General features: G+C 35.8%; 5 protein-coding genes, 1 long non-coding RNA gene and 1 pseudogene across 11 annotated transcripts; 4 read left to right on the forward strand and 3 right to left on the reverse strand.

The window, feature by feature from the left end:
- Nucleotides 1-1238: 1238 nt before the first annotated feature.
- LOC104713338 (histone-lysine N-methyltransferase ASHH1) lies at nt 1239-4382 on the reverse strand. 2 transcript variants are annotated; one of them, XM_010430434.3, is made up of 11 exons: nt 4213-4382; nt 3994-4050; nt 3829-3893; nt 3553-3709; nt 3264-3350; nt 2990-3074; nt 2810-2903; nt 2520-2718; nt 2377-2411; nt 1819-2275; nt 1239-1729 (listed from the first exon to the last, which is right to left on the reverse strand). In XM_010430434.3, the coding sequence occupies exons 2-11, from the start codon at nt 4012-4014 to the stop codon at nt 1457-1459; spliced, it is 1473 nt and encodes a 490-aa protein (XP_010428736.1). In that variant the 5' UTR covers nt 4015-4050; nt 4213-4382; the 3' UTR covers nt 1239-1456. The 2 variants fall into 2 exon arrangements, with proteins under 2 accessions (XP_010428736.1, XP_087322950.1); XM_087466824.1 differs by lacking the exon at nt 4213-4382 and having other exon boundaries at nt 3994-4210.
- A 460-nt stretch (nt 4383-4842) lies between these two features.
- LOC147939224 (uncharacterized) lies at nt 4843-5642 on the forward strand. The gene is made up of 2 exons (XR_015567087.1): nt 4843-5032; nt 5118-5642. It is a non-coding gene; the product is annotated as an uncharacterized LOC147939224 (long non-coding RNA).
- A 2836-nt stretch (nt 5643-8478) lies between these two features.
- LOC104713339 (5-formyltetrahydrofolate cyclo-ligase-like protein COG0212) lies at nt 8479-10405 on the reverse strand. 2 transcript variants are annotated; one of them, XM_010430435.2, is made up of 6 exons: nt 9900-10405; nt 9710-9800; nt 9319-9545; nt 9160-9235; nt 8929-9054; nt 8479-8794 (listed from the first exon to the last, which is right to left on the reverse strand). In XM_010430435.2, the coding sequence occupies exons 1-6, from the start codon at nt 10281-10283 to the stop codon at nt 8643-8645; spliced, it is 1056 nt and encodes a 351-aa protein (XP_010428737.2). In that variant the 5' UTR covers nt 10284-10405; the 3' UTR covers nt 8479-8642. The 2 variants fall into 2 exon arrangements, with proteins under 2 accessions (XP_010428737.2, XP_087321273.1); XM_087465147.1 differs by lacking the exon at nt 9900-10405 and having other exon boundaries at nt 9319-9568; nt 9639-9855.
- An 8-nt stretch (nt 10406-10413) lies between these two features.
- Nucleotides 10414-18049, forward strand: LOC104713342 (uncharacterized). 2 transcript variants are annotated; one of them, XM_087465145.1, is made up of 9 exons: nt 10414-10933; nt 11026-12811; nt 12904-13590; nt 13686-14240; nt 14333-16900; nt 17060-17128; nt 17233-17400; nt 17497-17556; nt 17664-18049. In XM_087465145.1, exons 1-9 carry the CDS (start codon nt 10820-10822, stop codon nt 17909-17911), a joined length of 6255 nt encoding a protein of 2084 aa, XP_087321271.1. In that variant the 5' UTR covers nt 10414-10819; the 3' UTR covers nt 17912-18049. The 2 variants fall into 2 exon arrangements, with proteins under 2 accessions (XP_087321271.1, XP_087321272.1); XM_087465146.1 differs by having other exon boundaries at nt 17063-17128.
- Nucleotides 18050-18195: 146 nt separating this feature from the next.
- Nucleotides 18196-20430, reverse strand: LOC104713343 (thioredoxin Y1, chloroplastic-like). Of its 3 annotated transcripts, none has more exons than XM_087465150.1 (5): nt 20115-20430; nt 19752-19840; nt 19459-19636; nt 19250-19346; nt 18196-19019 (listed from the first exon to the last, which is right to left on the reverse strand). In XM_087465150.1, exons 1-4 carry the CDS (start codon nt 20295-20297, stop codon nt 19281-19283), a joined length of 516 nt encoding a protein of 171 aa, XP_087321276.1. In that variant the 5' UTR covers nt 20298-20430; the 3' UTR covers nt 18196-19019; nt 19250-19280. The 3 variants fall into 3 exon arrangements, with proteins under 3 accessions (XP_087321276.1, XP_087321275.1, XP_087321274.1); XM_087465149.1 differs by having other exon boundaries at nt 18926-19037; XM_087465148.1 differs by lacking the exon at nt 18196-19019 and having other exon boundaries at nt 19103-19346.
- Nucleotides 18534-19130, forward strand: LOC147939225 (egg cell-secreted protein 1.1 pseudogene; annotated as a pseudogene).
- Nucleotides 20367-21283, forward strand: LOC104713345 (uncharacterized). Its single transcript, XM_087465913.1, has 2 exons — nt 20367-20375; nt 20556-21283. Exons 1-2 carry the CDS (start codon nt 20367-20369, stop codon nt 21072-21074), a joined length of 528 nt encoding a protein of 175 aa, XP_087322039.1. The 3' UTR covers nt 21075-21283.
- The last annotated feature ends 29 nt before the right edge of the window (nt 21284-21312 follow it).

The raw sequence follows: 21312 nt of genomic DNA on the forward strand, positions 1-21312 counted from the left end.
TAGTTAATATATAGTACTAGGAGATATCCCGTGCTTAAAGCACGGGTCAACATTTTAAAAAAAAATTATAATATAATAATAAAAGTTGTTGTTATATTTTTAAAAAAATATTATTTTGTTTGAAATAATATTTATTATTAATTATTCTGTAAATCTGTTAGTCTATTTGAATACTTATTATTTTAGAATATTATAGTATTTTATTTTTTGACGTATTATTTCAGTTTTCTATTGTTTGTTTGTTGTATTTGCAGCATTATTTTGTGAAATATAAAATAGTAATTTTATTATTATAATTGTGAGAAACTAAAAATTATAATTTATCATCTATATAAATTTAGTTTTACCAACCCGCCAATGTGGAAATTAAAACACACATTTTTCATAGATTGAGTGATATATCTTCATTTTTAAAAATTCAAATCACAACATATGCAGAAAAAATTCTGCATTTTATTAATGATAAGTATTATATGAAAATTCCAAACAATTTGTAAATAAAATAAAATAAAGATGATAGGAGAATCATAATTTGAAATCTTCAAATTTAGTTATTAAATATAATTATATTGTATACTTGGATATAAAATCTTAGTTTTTAAAACTGATTGGTTTCTATTTTTTTTTTAAAAAAATATTTACTAATTTTGTCCATAATTTATTAGAGAGAGAATTTTTTTTTATTTTTTTAGATTTTTTAATATTTGATCTGTGAGTTTTATTTTTTATTTTTAGTTAATTATATTTATTTAAATTAATTAATTAAGCTTAATTAAAAATTTCTAATGGCAATTGAATGTAATTTTTTACACATTTAAGGTTAGTTTTATATTTGTACTTCCCAATTAATATAGTAGGATATGTTTTACAATTGATTATAAAATATATCAAATTTTGAAAAATTGTATATATATGAATAGACTATGTAAATTGAATAAGAATTATACAGTAAACAATTTCAAAAATTTAAGATTAAATTAATAAAAAACAGATCTCATATTTAATAATATCATTGTTTATATACATTTAAATGTATGCCATCAAAAGATGATTTTCTATATAGTTGTCTTTCAATTCAATAAAATATCCTTTTTTAACAATTAGATACTTAACATATTTCTTTCTCAATCTTTTTTTTTTTTGTTAAAACATGTATTCTTTAGCATTTTAAATAAAACTAAATTATCTTCACATTTTTTAAGAAGTTAGATTATTATGTTAATACTACATTAACTTACTTTTGAGCATATTTAATATTATCAATTTAAATTATTTTTAGAATAAAATATATCCAGATCTCAACCTTAACAAAATATTTTTGAATCACAGTTAATTACTACCCTTTTTCCTCGAATCAATGGCTTAAAACTGTAATCAATAATCATAATGACTTGTAATTCCAAGACTGATCAGAACCATCCGAGTTAGTTTAGCGGGGTTTTGAAGCTCATTCTTATCAGGGTTCCAAGAGCTTAACCTGGTCATCGTTCCCTGCTTCCACAGGTTTGGTCTTTGTGTCCTGTGGCTTGATGGGAGTGCAAGCAATGTTCTTTATTACACTAGAGTATAGATCAAACTCTGCCTTGAGTTTATTACAGCTTGCTTGTATCCATTTCTCCGCCACACTTGTTGCTACACTGTCTTGGCTATCTCTCTCATGCTCTTCAATGGCTGGCCTTATCTCATCGTACAATGACGAGAGCCGTACTGCTGCGTCCTTCTTCACCTCCTGGGGGAGTGCAAGCAACAATTTGCCAAACACATAATCAATACCTTGTTTAGTTTGTAGCTATATTAGCTTGAAAAAGTCTTTAATACCTCGTATTTGAGAATTTCATCTTGAGCTTCTTTGGTTGCTAGTAGCTGAACCACATTGGCTATGTCAACGTGCTTCTGAGCGACATTCTTTGTCTTTCCACCTGACAACGACGGCCTGCCTCTTTTCTTTGGAAGAGACTCCGACTTAATCTTGTAAACGTTGCCGCGAACCCGTGATACAATTGCTGTATTATTCTGCGATGAATCTAGTTGTGAATCTTGTGAGAGCAGCTTCACATCTTCAGCTGTTTCGGTTTTAACAGTCTCCGTGACAACATCTTCCTCCATAGGAGTTGAATCCGATTGCTGAACAATCAGAGCAGTAGACTCCAATTGGTTCTCTGTCGAGATATCTTTCTCTTTCTCTTCATTTGTGTTGGACTCTTCATTCTTAGAGGGCTCAGATGTAAGCTCGTCCTCTGCAGAATCATAGACTGGAATTTTATCAACTGAATACCTGGAGACAAAAGAATAGAGATGGGCTTAAGTATCAAAATCCTTTCTCACACGATCTGTGACCATCTCTATGCATCAAAACATAAGTGAAAAGGACATTACCGATCGTCACCATCCTCCCATACATATGTATCCTCCTGCAATGGGTAGAAAGGTATAATATTAGGTATAGACCAGTATGATAAATATCATTTCTCCGTATTTTTGACAAATGATACAATTAGGATGATAAAGTGAGGTCTTGCCTGAAAGCCACGAGACTTGGCTCCAAGAAATCCAGAACATGCGACTGCACCACAGAGACAACGGACTTTGGCACCACCGTACCATTCAAAATTGTAGTCGTAAGCCAATTCAGTCCGGGGAGAGATGCTCTCTTTTGCAAATATTCCAACCCTAACTTCTCCCAGTACATTCCACTTCCTCGTCTCACAATTTGGTCTACTGCGGGAAAATAGAGAAAGAAACAATAAGGAACGTTTTCACAGATATGAATTTCTTTGAAGCATGTAAAAAAGTCAGTTGTTTGGTTTACCATGAATGATTTATAAACCTAGCAAGACTTCCTTTCTTAGTGGCGTCAATAGCCTCAGATGCATTGAGAGATATAAGGTATGCATCCTTGACACCTGCCCACGTAACACAATTTTGACATCACCTAACGTCACCTACAGCATTACAACATTCTCATCATCTCCGTAAAGTTTCTACTCACCATGAGTTTCATAAGTTTGAGCCCTACGCTTTGCTTCTTTCCATGATATTACTTCGCCACAGTACTCAATAATAAACTGTCCCGCCTGAATCATAGCATCAAATACAACCAGTCGTTTGATCAAACCCAACTAAATATTTACTTCAGAAAAGAATACATCAGCCATCTAATATGCCCGTTTGATCAAAGAAGTGTGAGTGAAAATTTCATAAACCTTAGTAAAAGAGTATCAGAAATATTAAAGACACACACAATAAGAAGCTTGAGTCCTCACCTTGATGTCTTCAAGAGCCACTAGTCCCCACCCACGACCTTCGGACTTAATCAACTTTGTTTTGGCGTATTCACATTTTTGGAACTTCTGTGACCAGCAAAGCATGCAAAAGTACTAAGTAACATACATCTAACTGAATAAGTTCTATGTAAGCCCACAATAGTTCAAATAAGAACATCACCAAGCTAGAATGAATGACACTAGAAATTTACAGTAAGATCAACCCTTGTGCTCTAAACATGAAAACATAGAAGAAGAAGAAGAAGCAAAACGCTTTAAACAAATTAACCTGATTCTTGCAATAGACACCACAAGGGCAGTATCCAGGAGTACATTCAGTGTTAGTAATCACATTCAGACATCTCTCACCACAAGCACTGTCAGGGTCTCCAAAATCAAACTTGCATTCGCAGATTGAAATATCTTCTTCCTTCTGTTTCTTGTGCCTACATACAGAGAGGCATTGAAATAAATATGTACTTAACAACAACAACAACAACTCATATTGAGAAGATAACCAAAAAAAACAAAAAGCCACACACGCATCAAAAAGAAAGGTTCTTACTTTCGATATGAGAAGTCATTCTGATAAATGTGTTCATATTGTGGCAGCTCATCTCCTTCTTGATCCTTTTTTTACACAAACAACGCATACCAAACAGATAAATATGTAATTAAAAAAAAAAAAAAGCTACAAAAACCAAATCGAAATCTCAGTCATAGAACTTACAGGATCACAAGAAAATTGCATTTTTTTTTTGTTTTGTCAAAGATTCTCCCAATTTATCTACAGAAAGAGAGACGATTTAGGTTTTAATCAATCTCTGGGGATTAAAGATCGAACACGAACATTGGAAACAAAAAAGGAAGAAACTTTGCGTCTAGAAACAAAACGAAACGAAACCAAAGTATTTTATATTGGTGTATGAGCAAAACTGAAGAAGCTTACCTGAGAGAGAGAGAGAGAACGCGAGTCGACGACGACGATGAGCGACGAAGAAGACCAATAGACGGCGTTAAAGTTTTTGTTTCACGGCGTTAAAGATTAAAAAAAGAATTGTTTACCAAAAAAAAAAACATTATATTTTTCAGTTGTAATTTTTAATACTTTACACAATCAAAACTGAGAAGAAAAAAATATATATATATACATAGCACTTTCAATTTTCCTAAAATTATAATATAGTAATAAAAATTATTGTTATATTCATTAAAAAATATATATATATATAGTATTATATTTTCTATACAAGAAGATAAAAATTTATAGAGAAAAAAAAAGATATATGTATAAATTAATGCTACAATGATTTTAATATCATTTTACAATATCATATATAAGTTATTTTTTTGTATTAATCATTATAAGTTTTGAGGAAATTCTTTAACAAATGTTACAATCTGTTTAATATTAGATATAGTTAAACATATCTTGTGACTAAATTAGTTTATGGCATACATATATCACATTCTATTTAATATTAGGTATCACACATGTCATGATCTGATTTATATCAAAGTTGGGCCATTTGAGCGCATGTTAAGATCAAATTTGATTATAAAATACCACTTTTATATGTTGCTATGAGTATTTCCAACATTTGGATTATAATAAGATCATTATAACCCACACAAAATACATAAAAGAATTGTTAGTGAGAACAAGAACAAGTAACAGAAAATGCACTTGATGGTAGGGCTGGCGTTAACACTCTTTTTTATGTTCTGGGTGGCTGTTGGTCTTATCATATGGTGCGTCTGTAAACAGGGTACGTAAATCTTATAACAAAGTCATAATACCTTATTGATGATGTGTTAAGTGTAAATAAACTTATATTCTTCTTTAATAATTAGGTTTACTGAAGAATAAGCCGGCCAGCCCCCCTGCTGCGGCTAACCCCAATCCCCCTGCTGCGGCTAACCCCAACCCTCCTGCTGCGGCTAACCCCAACCCTATTGCTGCGGTTAACTCCAACCCTATGGCTGCGGCTAATCGCAACCCCATGACTGCGGCTAATCGCAACCCCATGACTGCGGCTAACCCCAACCCCAACCCTATGGCTATGGCTATGGCTAACCGCAACCCCATGACTATGGCTAACCCCAACTCCATGGCTTTGGTTAACCGTAACCCCATGACTGTGGCTAACACCAACTAAACATGAGACTTTTTGATGACATTTGTAAGGTTCAAATTTGTTTTTGATATAAAATTTAACTCTTTAGTTTAATTATAATATATTAGAACTATTGATATTATATATTTGTGAGATACCATTAGAGTATCTAGACTAATGTGGATGCTCTCACGGGAATTTGTATTTCTTTGAATAAACATATTTATAAAGTATAAGCGATAAGCATATGTATTGACGAAAAGTCTATCTCTGATTTATTGCTACAATGGTTTAAAATGTGTTTGGATAATGAATAAATCTCATCAATTCTTTATTGACATAGTTTTTTTTTTCTTCTTTTTACGGTGATTTTATTACTCAAATTCATCATATATTACAATTTTGGTTTTCTCGTATAAAAGAGTAACCGATCGAAAACAACCAGTAAAAAGTAAAAAACAAAACGGTTTAGTTATAATTGAACAAAAAATCAATTGGTAAAAAATGAAAACCTTTCGTTACCGAGCTACAACAGACCGTAATCATAAAGAAATGGCTGACGAGCCATAAGTATTTCTTCAATAAGAGCTTTTACAAATTACTAGGTATTAGTATTACCCCCGCTATGCGGGGATGAATTGTATAATGTTTTGTTTGTTATTATGTTTCCTAATTATTTAAGATTTTTTTTTTTTAAAAAAAGGACAAAAAATAGACTAAAAAAGGTGAAGCTACATATTGGGAAACTACATATTTTTAACAAAATATATGATTTGAATAAAATGTTACATGTGAATACCATAATTTATATAAATGAATGTTCTGAACTCTTATAGAATATTCTTTTGTTCTCATTTTTTTAACTTTAGAAATTAAATACATACATAAAAAATTTAAATATATATGTTTATGCATTTTATGACTTCCTCCATCTAAATGCACTCTAATTAAGAATACTTGAAAATTGACTTATAATTCTAATATTGGTTTGACCAAAAATGTATAAATTTTCCTGAGAAGAATAACTTAGCCAATGAAACTGTATCATAATTACAAAACATTCATTTGAAATTTGAAAGTAAAAATCTTAGAATATCATTTGTTATTAAATAAAGAGCTTAACTTTCTCATGTTCTCTCTTTTTTTTTTCTTCTTTTCTTTACAAAAGTACATCTTCTACTAGATTAGGACCCGCGGTATACCGCGGGACAAAATTATTTATAACTAAAATATTTAAATTATAGGTTGTATTTGTTGGTTAAATATGTTATAATTATATAATAATTGTTAATTTTATAGATTAAACTATATAATACCGCAATATAATTTATTTATTTTACATAATATATATTTAATCATTTAATTAGGTATGTCTATTCTCTGATACCGACAGTGTTAACAAAATAATGAAACGATGTTTTACCCGTGTAACACCGAATTAATGATATTTTTTAATTTATATAAATATCGATAATTAAACTCGTTCTGCTATATAACCCCGTCCCGAGATATTTTAACTCACACTATATCATCTTAATTTTTAATATTTATTATGTATCTACAGTATAATATTTATCATATTTAACTTTTTAAAAGTTTTAAATATTTATCATATTTTTACCTTTTAAAAATATTTAAAATAAAGAACCAGAATAAACCAAATAAAAGTTTTCAAAGCTTGAATGTCTGATAAACCAAGCTTTCTACTCATTGTATTCGGAATCATTTTGGTCTTTTTTATAGTATGACTCTGAACCATTGCCCAATTTTTTAGATGATGTGAGATATTATACCCGTATTTTTTATTCATCTATTGAGTAATATATGTCCATTTTTAAAAATTTGTACTACATCATATGCAGGAAAAAATCACCATTTTTATTAACTAAATGTATTATAGAATACTTAAAGATAATTTAAATATAAATTCAAATAAAAATGAAAGGGAATCATATATTTATGTTTGAATGAGGTAGAAAGATCTTTTTATTTTTTAAAATCCTACCTATAATTAATTTTGAAAATTTTGGTAACTAATATCAAAGTTAATGCATTGAATGCTAATTGTTTCCAAAATGAATATTTTGTCAAAAATTGCTGCAAAAATACTAGTATAGATGCATTACTTAGTACTTAATACATATCACTCTTTATTGTATTTATGTTTTTGTATTCTGATAATCAATATTTAGATCTAAACACAACTACATAAAAGGTTTTGTGTAGACCCTGTCATCACAATTTTGTTGGGTTTACAATTTAGTTTAGTTTAGTTTTTTTTTTTTTGGAAAATATGTTGAGAAGATATACTTGTATACGGGGGAAAATGAATTCGAGTATGTCTTCCAATTCAATCTTGGCTCTTAGCCTCCAAGGTACGAACATGTTGCTTTCTTATTCTTTCACGCAGCTCCACATGTGACATGTGTAATAAAACTCATATCCTCATCTGCCTGAAATTACTGTGAATCAATAATAGTAACAAATGACCAAACGTGCTCTACCTTTAGTAGTGTATACCTTGATTTAAAAATTGATTACTTAGGAGAAAAAAGTTATCAATTTAACGAATAAAGAACGAAGAACCTGCATTCGTGAACAACTGCAGATATGTTAGTCAAAACCAACATTTCTGTCTTTTTTATTGTGTTACGAAATGAATGTGTGGATCTCCATCAATGGCATCAAAAATCTAAAAGGTGAATGGCTGGGGAGGGTGTTGCACTTCTTTTTTTTTTTTTTTACTGGTTTAGATTTTAGTGGCTCTGTGGAGTTTTTTTGAAATGTATGTATGGTCGGTCGGCAAGGAGAATGATTATATAGGTTTGATTTTTGAGATTGTTAATGACTTGGAGGTAGTGGCCATTAAATTAGAGTTTTGAAGAAGACGAAGTGGAAAAGCTTTGAGGTTTCATAATTGTGGCTTTGAAAAGCTGAATCGATTGAGGTTGTTGTTTTTTTTTTTGATAAAATAATTGAGTGTCAATGACCTTCTTTTATTAGTAAGTAAAGTAATGTATGATAAAATTATATAAGAACAAATTATGTATGATCATATAATATTGCTACGATGGTTTGAGATGTGTTTGGATAATGGATAGAAGTGAACTCAACAATTATATATTGCGTATTTTTTGTTTACTTTCACTAGTCAATTACATAATAATATACATATTTTGTTTTATCGTATAAAAGAGTTACCGAAAACAAACCGGTAAAAACCGAACTAAAACCAATTGGCCAAAAACTAGAAGCCGTTAAATTACCGGCGTTTTCGCTCAGCCGTAGGAGGTAATTTCTCAGATGGTCCTGTCGGAAGTTTACGGCCAGTCTTCTTTTCCAATCGTTTTTTTAGCTCTCTTAGTATTCGAATCTGCTGTAGCTTCTCCGGTGACAGTTTGTCCCAATAGATTCCTGCAAAAGAAATAATAAAACCATCAGCTCTCTCATGAACAAATGGAGAAAGGAGAATCACTGAATCATCATGCAAACAGTCCAGCTTGACGACAAGTTGCATGAAATCTTGAGGTTCATACGGAAATCAAGACCTTGAGGTTTTGGTATTGGTGTATTTGTGAAAATGACTCGAGTAGGAGTGCATATGATATCCACGGGAACATCGTGAATCGCCAGTTTCTCGAGGGGTATATCATCCACGAGCTGACAATCATGTACTGCAAAACAAGTAAACACTTCATGAATCATGTAACGATAAATAACAACAAAAAAACAATAGAAGGTTCTCTCCAAAGTTGGTACTTAATTATTTATATCTATACCGGTTGTAACAACGGGTGTGGAATCATCAATGGCTCCCATGTAACGCAACATCCCATATTCAAGTTCAGCAAAACCCTAAAAACACATAATGATGAGCTCATATTTGTATATACTTGCTTCAATTGAAATTGAAATTGAATTTTGTAGCAATCTCTCACCTCTCCCTTCCCTAATCGAGCACCTGTTTGTGGGTTAACCGCAACAGAGCCAACGACGATGAGATCAACCTTGATTTTCTCATCAAGACCAATCGCTCTTCCATATTTAGCTACTCCTACAGAGGTGCAAGCCTCATTGATCGTTTCAGGTTTCAAGAAATCGGATTCTAGTACAGAGAAGAATCCTGTTCTTAGCCTAGGTTGAGGAGTCAACAACTTCTTTTCACCTACAATTACAGAACAAAAAACACTAAAAGTCTAAAACTTGGAATACAATTCAAGACTGTTTCTTCTTATACATCACCAGAAATAAATAAAACTGTAACAACTCAACACCTTTGCGACAAAAGAGATTGCAATATGATTGAACCATAGATAATATATAACTAACCAGAAAGTGTAAGAAACCTGATTTGCTTTTGAGGGGAATCAGGATTAACCTTCACGACCATAGCCTTACGAAAAGCGTCAAGCTCAGCTAACTGCACCAAAGAACTCAAATTTAGGCACACTCACTATTACTAACAAAAGGCAATAACTAACTTATCAATGAAGAAGGGAGGTAAAAGAAATTCTCAAACTTTTCCTGCAGCAGATGATGCACCGACGAAATTAGGGATTCGGTGATGAACAGGTCTAGGTCTCATAGCGTAGTTCCTAGCTTCCATTAGATCCCACATCTTCTTTCGGATTACCCATTTCCACGCTTTCGGGTCAATATCTGGATCCGATTCAAGTTCCTTTTTCGCCGTCTCCGCCATATTCTCCATCGCCGCCGCGTCGAGACTCAACCGCTCAGACTCATAAGCCACTGCATCGAAACCGTCGCCACCGCCGATTCTGGAGAAATTCCTCCGCCGTGACCAGATTTGCACCGGGAGAGAAATTGGTTTCTTGGAATTGACCAAGGGATTGGATCGAAAACAAGGATGAATTGCAAATCCAGGTGATGATGATCTTATCATTGTTAGATCCACGAACTCACGAAAACACACTCAATTCAGGTTTTTTGAAAAATCTCAGCTTTGTTTAGTGTTTTAGAAGATAAGAAATCAACGGCTTAGATCATTCGTTTCAGTTCCCGCTGAAAACACTCTTCTTCTCTTGGAAGGTTTAGTTTCAATTTCAAAAATTATTATTGGACTTAATTAAATGGGCCTATTATATCGGCCCACGAAGCGGTTCTTTCTTTCTATACGCTTCCGCGAGCTTTTTCTACACGCGCTCTCCATCTTTTGCATCGGACGGCTAAAACACAAGCGAGTAAAACTCACGTAACACAAGCCGAGCGCGTGACTCAAGAGAGCGGGGGGTTGCCAAATTCAAATTTTAAACTCAAAAACAAACATTTCAGGGACGATTCCGATTCCCAAATTACAGTACTTCTTCGATTCCCAAAACTCAGATTCACCGATTCTGTTATAAATCTAACACTCTGCGGTGTTGAAAGTGATTCATGTTGAGAGAGAAACAAATCTTCGAATTGTTTTGATCTTCAGAAATGGATTTTCATAAATTGAAGAGGAAGCGTTTACAGGCGTTATCGAAGAAACATGGGATCCCTGCGAATCTTAAGAATACTGAGATGGCGATAAGACTTGCGTCTCTTTTCGAGGTAAACCACATTGATCCTAATTTCTTGCAAACGTTTTTATCTTTAGGAATCGTCGGTTGATTTTGTTTGTATGTGTGTGTTTTTGACTGTAGAATGAAACTTGTACGGAATTGATAGTTTTGCCAGATTATTCTGATGAAGCTGATGTTATTAAAGATGATTCAGTTGTTAAGAAAGTAAGATTCAGTCCTGAGAATGAAGTTTTTGAATTCACTCGTTCCGTGAAGAGATGTCGTCAGCGGAAGGATGTTCGAACGCGTAGCGAAGGGATTGGTAATGTTGGAGAAAGTGGAATTGAGCTAAGGCGGTCAACGAGGATTGTGAATAAGGGGAAAGCAGTAGTTGGAGATAAAGAAAATGAGGCTATCGAGGTCCCAAGGCCGTCGAAACGAGTTGGATCTGGTGGTGGTATTCAGGAAGAGTGTAAAGGAACCGAGTTGATGGCTTTGGAACTGTTTGAGTATGAAGCTGATATCTCTGGAAGTGATCAAGATGGTTTCATGGTAGAAAAGGTTGAGAGACGGTCTACACGGATAGCATCGAAGGCAGGGACCTTGTTACCTGCTAAGCGGTCAAAATTGCTTGTAGATATCGATGATAAAGAAGATGAGCTTGTCAAGAATAATGTGAAGGAGTTGGTATCTATGGTGCAGGATAATAACCTTGAGGATCAGAGAAGGTCAACAAGGCTCAAACCTAGTTCTACGGTGGTTACTAGTCAAGAAGGAGAGATTGTCAAAAATCAAACAAAGGAGCTTTCAATAGATTGTGAGGTTCAGGCAACTGAAGATTACTGTAGGATGAAAGTCCAGGATGCTTCTAAAGTTGAAAAGGTTCCTCGGCGTTCAAAACGAGGTTGCAACAACATTGGTGTACTGATGGATAAGCAGCCCGTTAAGGCTGTGAAGCTTGATCACCTCGGAGTAAAAAAGGCTCCAAATCAGTTTAAGCAACGTGAAAAGCGTCTCAGTAAACTCCTAGTAGATGATGGCCAAGCGCAAAAGGGTGATAAACAGCCAAAGGAAACTTTTGGAAATGGTAGTGAGGATAAAAATCTTCTGCGAAGTTTGACGCACACTACATTAGCTAATACGCTAGGTCAAGCAGTGAGTACTTCACCGAATCCTTGCTCAGTTCTTGACACTGAAAAAGATGGAGCTTCTGTTGATAATCTGAAGAAGTCAAATGTGAGTGATGAAATGCAGATGGATGATTCATTTGAGAATCCAATAGTGGTTGAAGAGAATCTGGTTGAAAAGAAGACGGGGGAAACTCTTAAAAAGAAGAGGGATAGATCAGCTCAGGGCAATCAAACGCCAAGAAAACTTTTGGATCAGTACGCTCATTTTGAGCAAGAAGAAGCAGACGAGAGTAATGTGGGATCTAGAGGCTCTTCCAAGAGGTCAGAGACAATGAATCAAATATGTGTTAAGGAGAAGCCACAAGGAATGATCGAGAACTCAACTTTTCCATCTGACACCAAAGCTGCAGAATCTGTTATGATTACTGAGAATGTGTTGAATTCTACACCGGATAAATCAGTTGAAAGTTCCCAAAGAACAAACACTCAAGAGTTGAATACTGAACTTTTGGAAGATAAACGTGAAGAGAAACTTGAGCAAGACACAGTTTTGATTGCTGCGGTTAAGGAGAACGAAAAGGAAGTATCATCATGCTCTGTACTCCTTAGCGATCGTTTATCACCTGCTTCAGTGCAATATTCAGTAAGCAATTTTAAAGCTGAGCTAGTCGTCCCTACTGGCCATGTCTTCGTTAAGGACAATGCTTCAACAGTTGTTGAGGAAAATACCAAAACCATGGATGAAATCCTTATTTGCACTCCTATGTCTGAGCTTAAGGAGCGCACCACTCTAGAAGGTACGTTTGCTTCATTTGATCTGAATTATTTTCAGTTTTGTGCCTAACTATTTATTTTCTAACTTGTGTTTCTTTCTGATGATTAATCACAGCAATCCTGGAAAACTCAGCTGAATGCTGGAAAGAGATTCACCCAAGCAAAGCTGATGAGAAAAGTTCAGAAATGGAGATTACTAAGGTCGGTTGTCTTAGTGCTGGTCATTGTGTGGAAACTATTGGCTCTTCCAACACAATGAAGACAGTGAATCAAGAATTGGTAAAAGATACGCAAAAAGGAATGACTGAGGAGCGCTCACCTTCTACATCTGAAACCAAAGCTGCAGAACCTGTTATGATTTCTAAGAATGATTTGGATTCTGCACTGAAAGTTTCAGGTTATTCACTGGTAAGATGCACGCAAGACTTGGATTCTGAACTTCTGGAAGGAGAACATGAGCAGAAAACATTTCTGATGGCTGTGACTAAGAAGGGTAAAGGGAAAGCATCATCACTGTCTAAGTCTCTTGTTGAGCGGTCAGAAGTAAAAACACGCCCTGATAACAGCAGCACTGGTTGTTATCTATCTGAGGAAAATGCTACGTCTCCTGCTTCAACACAATTACCAATGAGGAATCCAAAAGCAGACCTAGGCGTGCCTACCAGCCATATCATTGACAAGGTTATTGTTTCGACAGTTATCACCGAGGAAAATATTAAAACCAAGGAAGACATTCTTATTTGCATTCCTAGGTATGAGCTTAAGGAGCATAGCTCTATCTCTAAGTTAGCTGAAACTGAAGGTATGTTCTTTTATTCATTTGCTTTGAACTATTCTTGTATTTTTCTCGAACTAATTATTTTCTGATCTATGTCTTTTTCAAACATTGAATCACAGCAATCCTGGAAAATTCAGCTGAGTGTTGTAAAGAGACTCACTTAAGCAAAGATGATGAGAAAGGAATGGAGTACTCACCTTCTACATCTGAAACCAAAGCTGCAGTTTCTGTTATGATTTCTGAGAATGTTTTAGAAACTACTCTGGAAAGTTCAGTTGATATTTCACAGAGAAGAAACATTCAAGAGTTGCATTCTGAAGTTATGGAAGGAGAATGTGAAGAGAAACATGAGCAAGATACAGTTCTGATGGATGCAATTATGGAAAAAGAGGAATCATCATCGCTGTCTTTATTTCTTATCGAGCGCTCAGAAGTGAACAACCCTGCAGTCGAGCTACTTGTAGAAACCACACCACCTCCTACTTCAGTACTGTTAGCAGTGAGCAACCCGGAAGCTGAGTTAGGCGATCCTACTGCCCATATTCTTGTGAAGGATATTGCTTCAACAGTTATTGCTAAGGAACATATCAACACCAAGAGCGAAATCCTTATTACCGCTCCTACATGTGAGCTGAAGGAGCACAGCTTTGTAGTTCAATTAGCAGAAGAAAAGGGTATATGATGTTAATCATTTTGAGTTAATTTTTAATTTTCTGCTTAACTAATTATTTACTAATCCATGTTGCTATCTGACATTTAATCACAGCAATCCTGGAAAATTCATCTGAATGTCAGAACGAGATTCAATCAGGCAAAGATGGTGAGACAGATTCCTTAAAGAAGACAATACAAGCAGAAAATCTTCATGGAAACTTCTCTGGTTACAACACTAAGAATAGTTCTGTTGGTGAATGTGTAAATCTGGAGATGCTGGATGAGGTCAAAGATGAGATTTTGGAGAAATCCGGGCAGAGAAGTTCTTTTGAAAGAGTTTTCAAACTTAATGTGCTAGAGCTAAGAAGATGCTCGTCAACTGATTTCACTTCAAATTCTCTTGAGGAAAATAACGTCTCAAAGTGTTTTGAGGAAGACAACACAGAAGCTCTGTCCCAACCTCTACCTAGAAACAACAAGTCTAGCGCCTTTGATGAGTTAGTTATATTCACTACCCCAGAGAGGAAGTTGATGTTGATGGAACAAAGCAGTGAAAAGGGACAGACGCTTGCAGCTCATTCAGTGACCCAACACAATGATGAAGCAGTAGAGTCTCATGCTTTTGTTTTCACAACTCCTACACAAGTTTCAACGCTGGGGGGTGCTGGGATAGATGAGGCTGGAAAGGAAGATGAATCTGAAGTATCCACTGGGCTACAGAATTATCAACCTTTAGCAAATTCTGAACTAAGCGAAACAGGATGGCAAGGAATCAATAGTGCTGAGAAGTCATGTCTTTTTACAAGCGCGGAGAGACAACTATTGTACGGTGGATCTGAACAAAAGGGAGCAGTAATGATTGGAGAACTAGTGGGTGCAGAGTTTCATGATGGGTATGTTGTTAAACATCCCTTTCCAGAAAACTCAGAATTGGACGAAGCTGCAGAAGGTGAAGAAAATAAGTCTGTGAAATTGCGAGTTGACTCTGGCATTTTCACTAGTGCCGAGAAACTTCTTGAAACAGATGAAGGGGTAAAAGGAGAAAATATAACTGCTAAGTCTCATGCTGTGTCTGATGTTCTCACTGCTGAAGGTCACTTTCTTATGATGGGAGAGTCTGAACCAGATGAAGCTGAAAAAAGCAGGGAAAAGGGAAAGGCGCTTGCAGCTGAATCAATGACCGAACAAAACGATGAAGTAGGAGAGTCTCATGCTGTTGTTTTCACAACTCCTCAACAAGTTTCAACTCTGGGGGATGCTGGGATACATAAAGAACATACATCTGCCAACTTTCCTGATGAATTTGATGTCATCAATACCACCGAGAGACACTTGATGTCGCAAGGCAAAAATAGAGTTGTTGAGCTTCATGGCGAGTCTGGCATTGCTACTATTTCAGAAACAAAATTCACTGTGGAAGACTTTAAAGGAGATCGATCTGGAATGAATGAAGAAAATAGGACTGTTGAGCTTCAACGTGATTCTGGCACTTGTAGCCTGGATACACATACTCTCTTGGGAAATTATGTATCAGGTGGAGGGAATAAACTTATGGAGTTTTATGAAGAGAGATATGAGCTTGCTGGATCTCTTGGACAAGATAAAGCTAGAAAAAGTGAAGGAAAAGAGGTTGTGCAGTTGTATGAGAAATCTGAAATGTCCACTGGGCTACACAGTGATCAACCTTTAGCAAATTCTGAACTAAGCGAAACAGGATGGCAAGGAATCAACAGTGCTGACAAGTCAGGTCTTTTTACAAGCGTGGAGAGACAACTCCTGTACGGAGGATCTGAACAAAAGGAAGCAGTAAAGACTGGAGAAAACGCGGGTGCAGAGTATCATGATGGGTATGATATTCCAGAAATCTCAGAATTGAACGAAGCTGCAAAAGGTGAAGAAAATAAGCATGTGGAATTGCGAATTGGCTCTGTCACTAGTGCCGAGAAACATCTTGAAACAGATGAAGGGGTGAAAGGAGACAATATAACAGCTAAGTCTCATGCTGTGTCTGATGTTCTCACTGCTGCTGATGGCCAGTTTCTTATGGGAGAGTCTGAACCAGATGAAGCTGAAAATAAATACAGAGAAAACAACGATGTGGAAATGTTGGGTGAATCTAACACGTCCTTTAACTCAGAGATGCACATGCTGTTTGGAGACTCCGAACTAGATGGAACAATAAACATGAGAGATTATACAGCTACCACTTGCGAAGAGTCTTTTGCTTTCACTTCTCCAGAGAGACGACAACTTCTAGGGAACTTTGAACCATACAGTGCTGGAAAGAAAGAACAAAAGGTGGTGGACGAAAGTGTGGTTCAGGAAAGTCTCATTGCTGACTCAAGTGGTAGTATTGCATCCAAAGTTTCTTACAGCCATGCCTTTTATGCTGAGAACGAAACTGCAGGTGCAGAGTTAATGCCAAAAGGTTCTCAGGCAGAGGATGTTGTAGGTCTAGATACTACACAAGAGACCTCAAATTCAAGCAGAGAGCATTTTTCACATGTTGACTCGTCAAGTCTTTTTGATTTTGAGATTGAGGAGGCAGAGACAATCATGGAAGCAGAAAGAAATGTTTCCTTTAGCTCCTATGTTGCGCTACCAGCCAAAGGTAACTCCGAGACAATTGACGAAATTTCCCACGACCTTGAAGTTGCTGGAACCTGTTCCATGGTGTCTGGTGAGCAACTTTTTTATACAAAAATTTCATACAGCCAATATAATCTGAATCATATGAAGTAACCATTAGTTAACCCTTTTGTGTGAAGTTATTATGCTTATGTCATTCTATCAGTTGAGTTTAAATTTTCATATCTCTTTCTTCATCCCTGAAACGCAGAAGAATCTGGCCCTTCCACAGACAATCAGAATCAGATGAGTGATGCGCTAGAAGAATTGGCATTAACAGGTAATTATCACATTTAACACTCTTAATTTTCATTATCACCTACTCTTTTCCTGGAGGCATACACATAAGTGCAAAATAGTTATATTATTTCCAATCATTTGTAGACATTAATGAAGCAGATGAGCTAACAAAGAACATTCAAAAAGGCTTCGAGGGAAATTTCCTGTTGAATTCTTCAGGTGGCTCCTATGTCAATGTCACTGGAAAGACATGCATCTTAGCTGAAACGGAGGATGAAGATGAAGCAGCTGGTCCTGTTGCTACTGCCTTTGGTAAATTTATTTTCTACATCTAAGCAATTTCTAGGTATTACTTACTATATTGGGATACTCTTGACTAATTACTGCTTCTACTCAATCCATTCTCAGAGAAAACCACCTCTCTGACCCCTGATGAATTTACTGTTCAGAATAACATGAATGAAAAAGGTTAGATTTCTTACAAATGTTTTGTCTCTTGTATCCAGCAAAAATGGCAAAACAGCTAAAACAATGACTAACCCCTAATTTTTTTTTTCTTTTTATAATTGCTGCAGATTTGGTAATGATCAGGAGAGAAGCTACTCCTGAGATTAGAAAGGAGTATTTGAACATTGATGAAACAGGCGCGATATCCGAGATGCAAGTGAGAAGAGAACCAAGCTTGATTTACAGAACACAAGTGAAGCCTAAAAGGCATGACATGAAAGAGAATGCACCAAACTTGAAGATTGTGCATAATGTTAACGTAACAGCTCCAAGAACATCAAAGAGACAGCCGCTCCAAGACTTGGGGAAGAACTAGAAGACGAATCTGCATATCTCATGCACTTATCTAAAATTTCTCTTATTCGCTATAATAATCTCTGCTTCTATTATGTACTTTGAAACACCTATCTTGAATCAATACTACTAAGCTAAATAACGTTTCAAATTTGCAGTATTGAATGTGTCTTGTGTTTTTATAAAATACTTTGCCTTGTGCTTTCTTCTGTTGCAGATGATCAAATAGTCATATATGTTAGCACATGCACCAAACCTATTTCTTCCATAAGATTTTGATGGTGGCTGTAATTTGTTTCGGTTGAATTGAATCAAATGAGTTCCAGGTCAAGTGATCCTAATCTGGCCCATTAGCATACTCGCTTGTCAACAATAGTAAATGTTCTATAGTCCCACTTATAACGCAGGTTTAATACAGTAATAATACCCACTACGCCACTCAGTACTAATTATCTCACAATCTAATCAGCTTCCCCTCGTAATTACTTTGGCCCTTCCACTCTACCATTTACTTGTAACAGTCAAGTCCTAAGTGACTATATAAACTCTCTAAGGTTATCTCTCATTTCTCATCACAAACATAAGCAAATTCACCATATCCACTCTTAATCTTTTTTTCTTTCGACCTTACCAATCTGCGAGATATGGCTATCAAATCCAGTTTCATGGTTACCACGCTCATGCTCATGGTGGCTTCCTCCATAGTGACAGCTCGACCTCTCATGAAACCATCTGTGGGCTCGTCGTCTTCCCCCACAAGCCTTGTGTACAGGCTCAGGCTTGATGAAGATACAGGTTACTGCTGGGACTCACTGATGCAGCTCCAACACTGCTCTGGAGAGCTGATCCTGTTCTTCCTCAACGGTGAGACTTACATTGGCCCTGGGTGTTGCAGTGCTATAAAAACAGTTGGACGCAAGTGTTGGCCTACTATGATTGGTGTTCTTGGGTTTACTGCACAAGAAGGTGACATGCTCCAAGGTTACTGTGACGGCCATGACTCTGACAACAATGGTGAAGACCATGCTCTTGCCTCCTCACCACTGCCTCTGTCCGTGAACTACAACAAGCCTACGGTTGCTAGATCCTTTTATAACCCTTGAATCATAGTATTCATTCCGGTTACACGCCTGCAATGTTTTCTTTTGCTAAGAGAAATTTAGTCTTTATGTAATAGGAGAGGAATGTTGAAAAATAGCTTCTCTGTTATCACTTTGAGAATAAAAGATCATTACTCAGAACAAGGTTTTACAAATCTGGCATACATATCTTCTTTCTCCTCAAATTCTCTTTGCTAATCAACCGAAAAACATCACTATTCCTAAAACCTGATTAAGTCAGGGACAGTGAAAAAACATACCAATAAACAAAAGAGTACAACTGATCCATAACTAAGGCTTCACTTGCAGAGAATCTTCAATTCGTTGGATGAGTTGCTTGGCCGTCAAAGCACCCTCCTATAATAAGTCACAAGGAAAGAAAACGTTTGTGAGTAAGATCAAGAACTTTTAAGAGTATAAACACCAAAGTAAACCACAAGATATAAAAATACGATAGAACTCATCATACAAAGCGATCACAAGGCTCTCCATCTTTGAATAAGATAAATGTAGGAAGTGCTTCAATCTTGTACTTATTGGCAATACTCGGGTACTTTTCGGTATCGATCTTCACCACCTGGATCTTGTCTTTCAGGGTTGAGCTCACTTCATCGAGTATTGGAACCATGAACTGGCAGGGACCACACCTGCAAAACGAACATTACATTCTGAATTACTAGCTTTCCAAAATCTCTATGTCAAAACGAATAAACTCAATAAGCAAACAGACTACAATGTATACTCATTTATGTCGCTAGCTAACAGGTTGCATAATAGTCAACCAGAACTGGCTTATCAGAGTTGACAAGCAGATCCTCAAATGAGTCATATGTCTGCTTCTTGGCTTCAATCTGAAGTAATAGCAACAACGTCTTGTTAACATTAAATCAAAAAGTAGATAAAGACACTCACTTTAAACCAATTCCTAAACCCTAGAGTAATAATTATCAGCTAGGAACTAAAATCAGAAACTATCACCATAGGAAGACTCATCAGCAGCTCTACTCTCACAGGAAAGTCTCAAGCTTGAGAATTAAGTATTACTTTTTTCACATAGATAAGCACACAGAAAGCTAGATTTTAATGGAAATACAAAGTTAAGCAAGCAGAGAAGGAGAGAATTACAGGTCGAGGACTAGTGCAACGAGTCGTTGAAGATAAAGAAGGAAACTTTATAAAGTCTCCGGTTCGAACCCGACGAACGGGAAACTGAACGGAGATAGAACGAGAAGTGAAAGCAGAAACACTAGACGAATCTTTCGAATTCAGCGAGGGAATCTTAGACGACGAGGAAGAAATCGCCGCCATTGAAAATGAAAAAAAAAAATCAGAAAAAGACGATCTTTTGATTCAGCAGCGGCGTTGGGTAGGTTGACGATGACACTTGTGAAAACTCAATTTGACCCCAGAGAGAGAGAGACAGAAGTGAACTCTTCTGAATGAAAAAGACAGAAGGTACTAGAAAGAGTGTAATGATCCACTACGGTCGAGTGCACCGTATCGTTTTGTAATTGCTCATCTAAACCACAAACACGCATATCACTGTACCCAAACAACTGTATTAAGACAAAACTTTTTGAGTTTCCTGAAGAAGTAAAGGAATTCAAGAAAGTGTTTCGGATTCCGGATATCGTTAATCTTGACAAGATTAAAGCGAAACTCAATGAAGAAGATGGGACTTTAACTGTTACAATGCCTAAGAAAATTAAGGGGATTACGGGTTTGAAGATCGAGGAAGAAGAGGAAGAGGAGGAAGAAGAGAAAACGGAGCCAGTAGTTGAAGAGAAAACAGAGGAAAAAACAGAACCAGAAGAAGAAATCAAAGAAGAGCTAAAACCTGAGGTAGAAGAAGAAGAAGAAGAAGAAGAAGAAGAGCCACAGAGAGAAGTGGAAGAAGACAAGATTGAAGAAGAGGTTGTTGAGGAAGAAACAAGGGATCATGATGAGGAAAAGAAAGAAGAAGTCGAAGATAAACCAAGAAAGAAGAGAAGAAAAAAGTTTCGTTTACCATGTTTTGCAGGATCCACTCTGCTTATGTCTATTATTGTTTTCATTATTCAATTGATTCAATCCAGAAAAAAATGAGATCACTCCTTAGGTTTTTAGGTATGATTTTTTTAAGGATATAACCCATTTTTTTCTTTCTTATTAGTATTTGTTTTGTAAGCAGAAAAAAAATCTGATTTTATATGTAATGTGAGTTTTGTGTTATACTATTGATCCTCAGATAGAAAAAAACAAAAATATTGAATCTAAAAATATTTAGTTACCTGTTCAGTATATGCTTGCTTGTAGACCAAAAACGATATGCAAAACTTTGGAT

The sequence above is a fragment of the Camelina sativa genome, chromosome 9, assembly GCF_030686135.1.
Source record: "Camelina sativa cultivar CO46 ecotype springtype chromosome 9, ASM3068613v1".
In the NCBI taxonomy this organism is placed as follows: Eukaryota; Viridiplantae; Streptophyta; class Magnoliopsida; order Brassicales; family Brassicaceae; genus Camelina; species Camelina sativa.

Bases quoted from the DNA above. Each gene is read 5' to 3' on its own strand.
- LOC104713338 (XM_010430434.3), bottom strand. From the start codon at position 4,014: ATGCAATTTTCTTGTGATCCT. The intron at 3,075-3,263 runs GTGAGGACTCAA...GCTATGATTCAG, and splicing joins TGGCTCTTGAAGACATCAAG to GCGGGACAGTTTATTATTGA. The intron at 2,412-2,519 runs GCAAGACCTCAC...TACCCATTGCAG, and splicing joins CCAAGTCTCGTGGCTTTCAG to GAGGATACATATGTATGGGA.
- LOC104713339 (XM_010430435.2), bottom strand. From the start codon at position 10,283: ATGATAAGATCATCATCACCTGGATTTGCAATTCATCCTTGTTTTCGA. The intron at 9,546-9,709 runs GTTAGTTATATA...CTGTAATTGTAG, and splicing joins CAGGTTTCTTACACTTTCTG to GTGAAAAGAAGTTGTTGACT. The intron at 8,795-8,928 runs GTCTTGATTTCC...TTTCTTTTGCAG, and splicing joins ACCAATACCAAAACCTCAAG to GAATCTATTGGGACAAACTG.
- LOC104713342 (XM_087465145.1), top strand. From the start codon at position 10,820: ATGGATTTTCATAAATTGAAGAGGAAGCGTTTACAGGCGTTATCGAAG. The intron at 12,812-12,903 runs GTACGTTTGCTT...GATTAATCACAG, and splicing joins GGAGCGCACCACTCTAGAAG to CAATCCTGGAAAACTCAGCT. The intron at 13,591-13,685 runs GTATGTTCTTTT...ATTGAATCACAG, and splicing joins TAAGTTAGCTGAAACTGAAG to CAATCCTGGAAAATTCAGCT.
- LOC104713343 (XM_087465150.1), bottom strand. From the start codon at position 20,297: ATGGCGGCGATTTCTTCCTCGTCGTCTAAGATTCCCTCGCTGAATTCG. The intron at 19,637-19,751 runs TTAGCTAGCGAC...TTCGTTTTGCAG, and splicing joins GTTGACTATTATGCAACCTG to GTGTGGTCCCTGCCAGTTCA. The intron at 19,347-19,458 runs GTATGATGAGTT...GACTTATTATAG, and splicing joins GAGAGCCTTGTGATCGCTTT to GAGGGTGCTTTGACGGCCAA.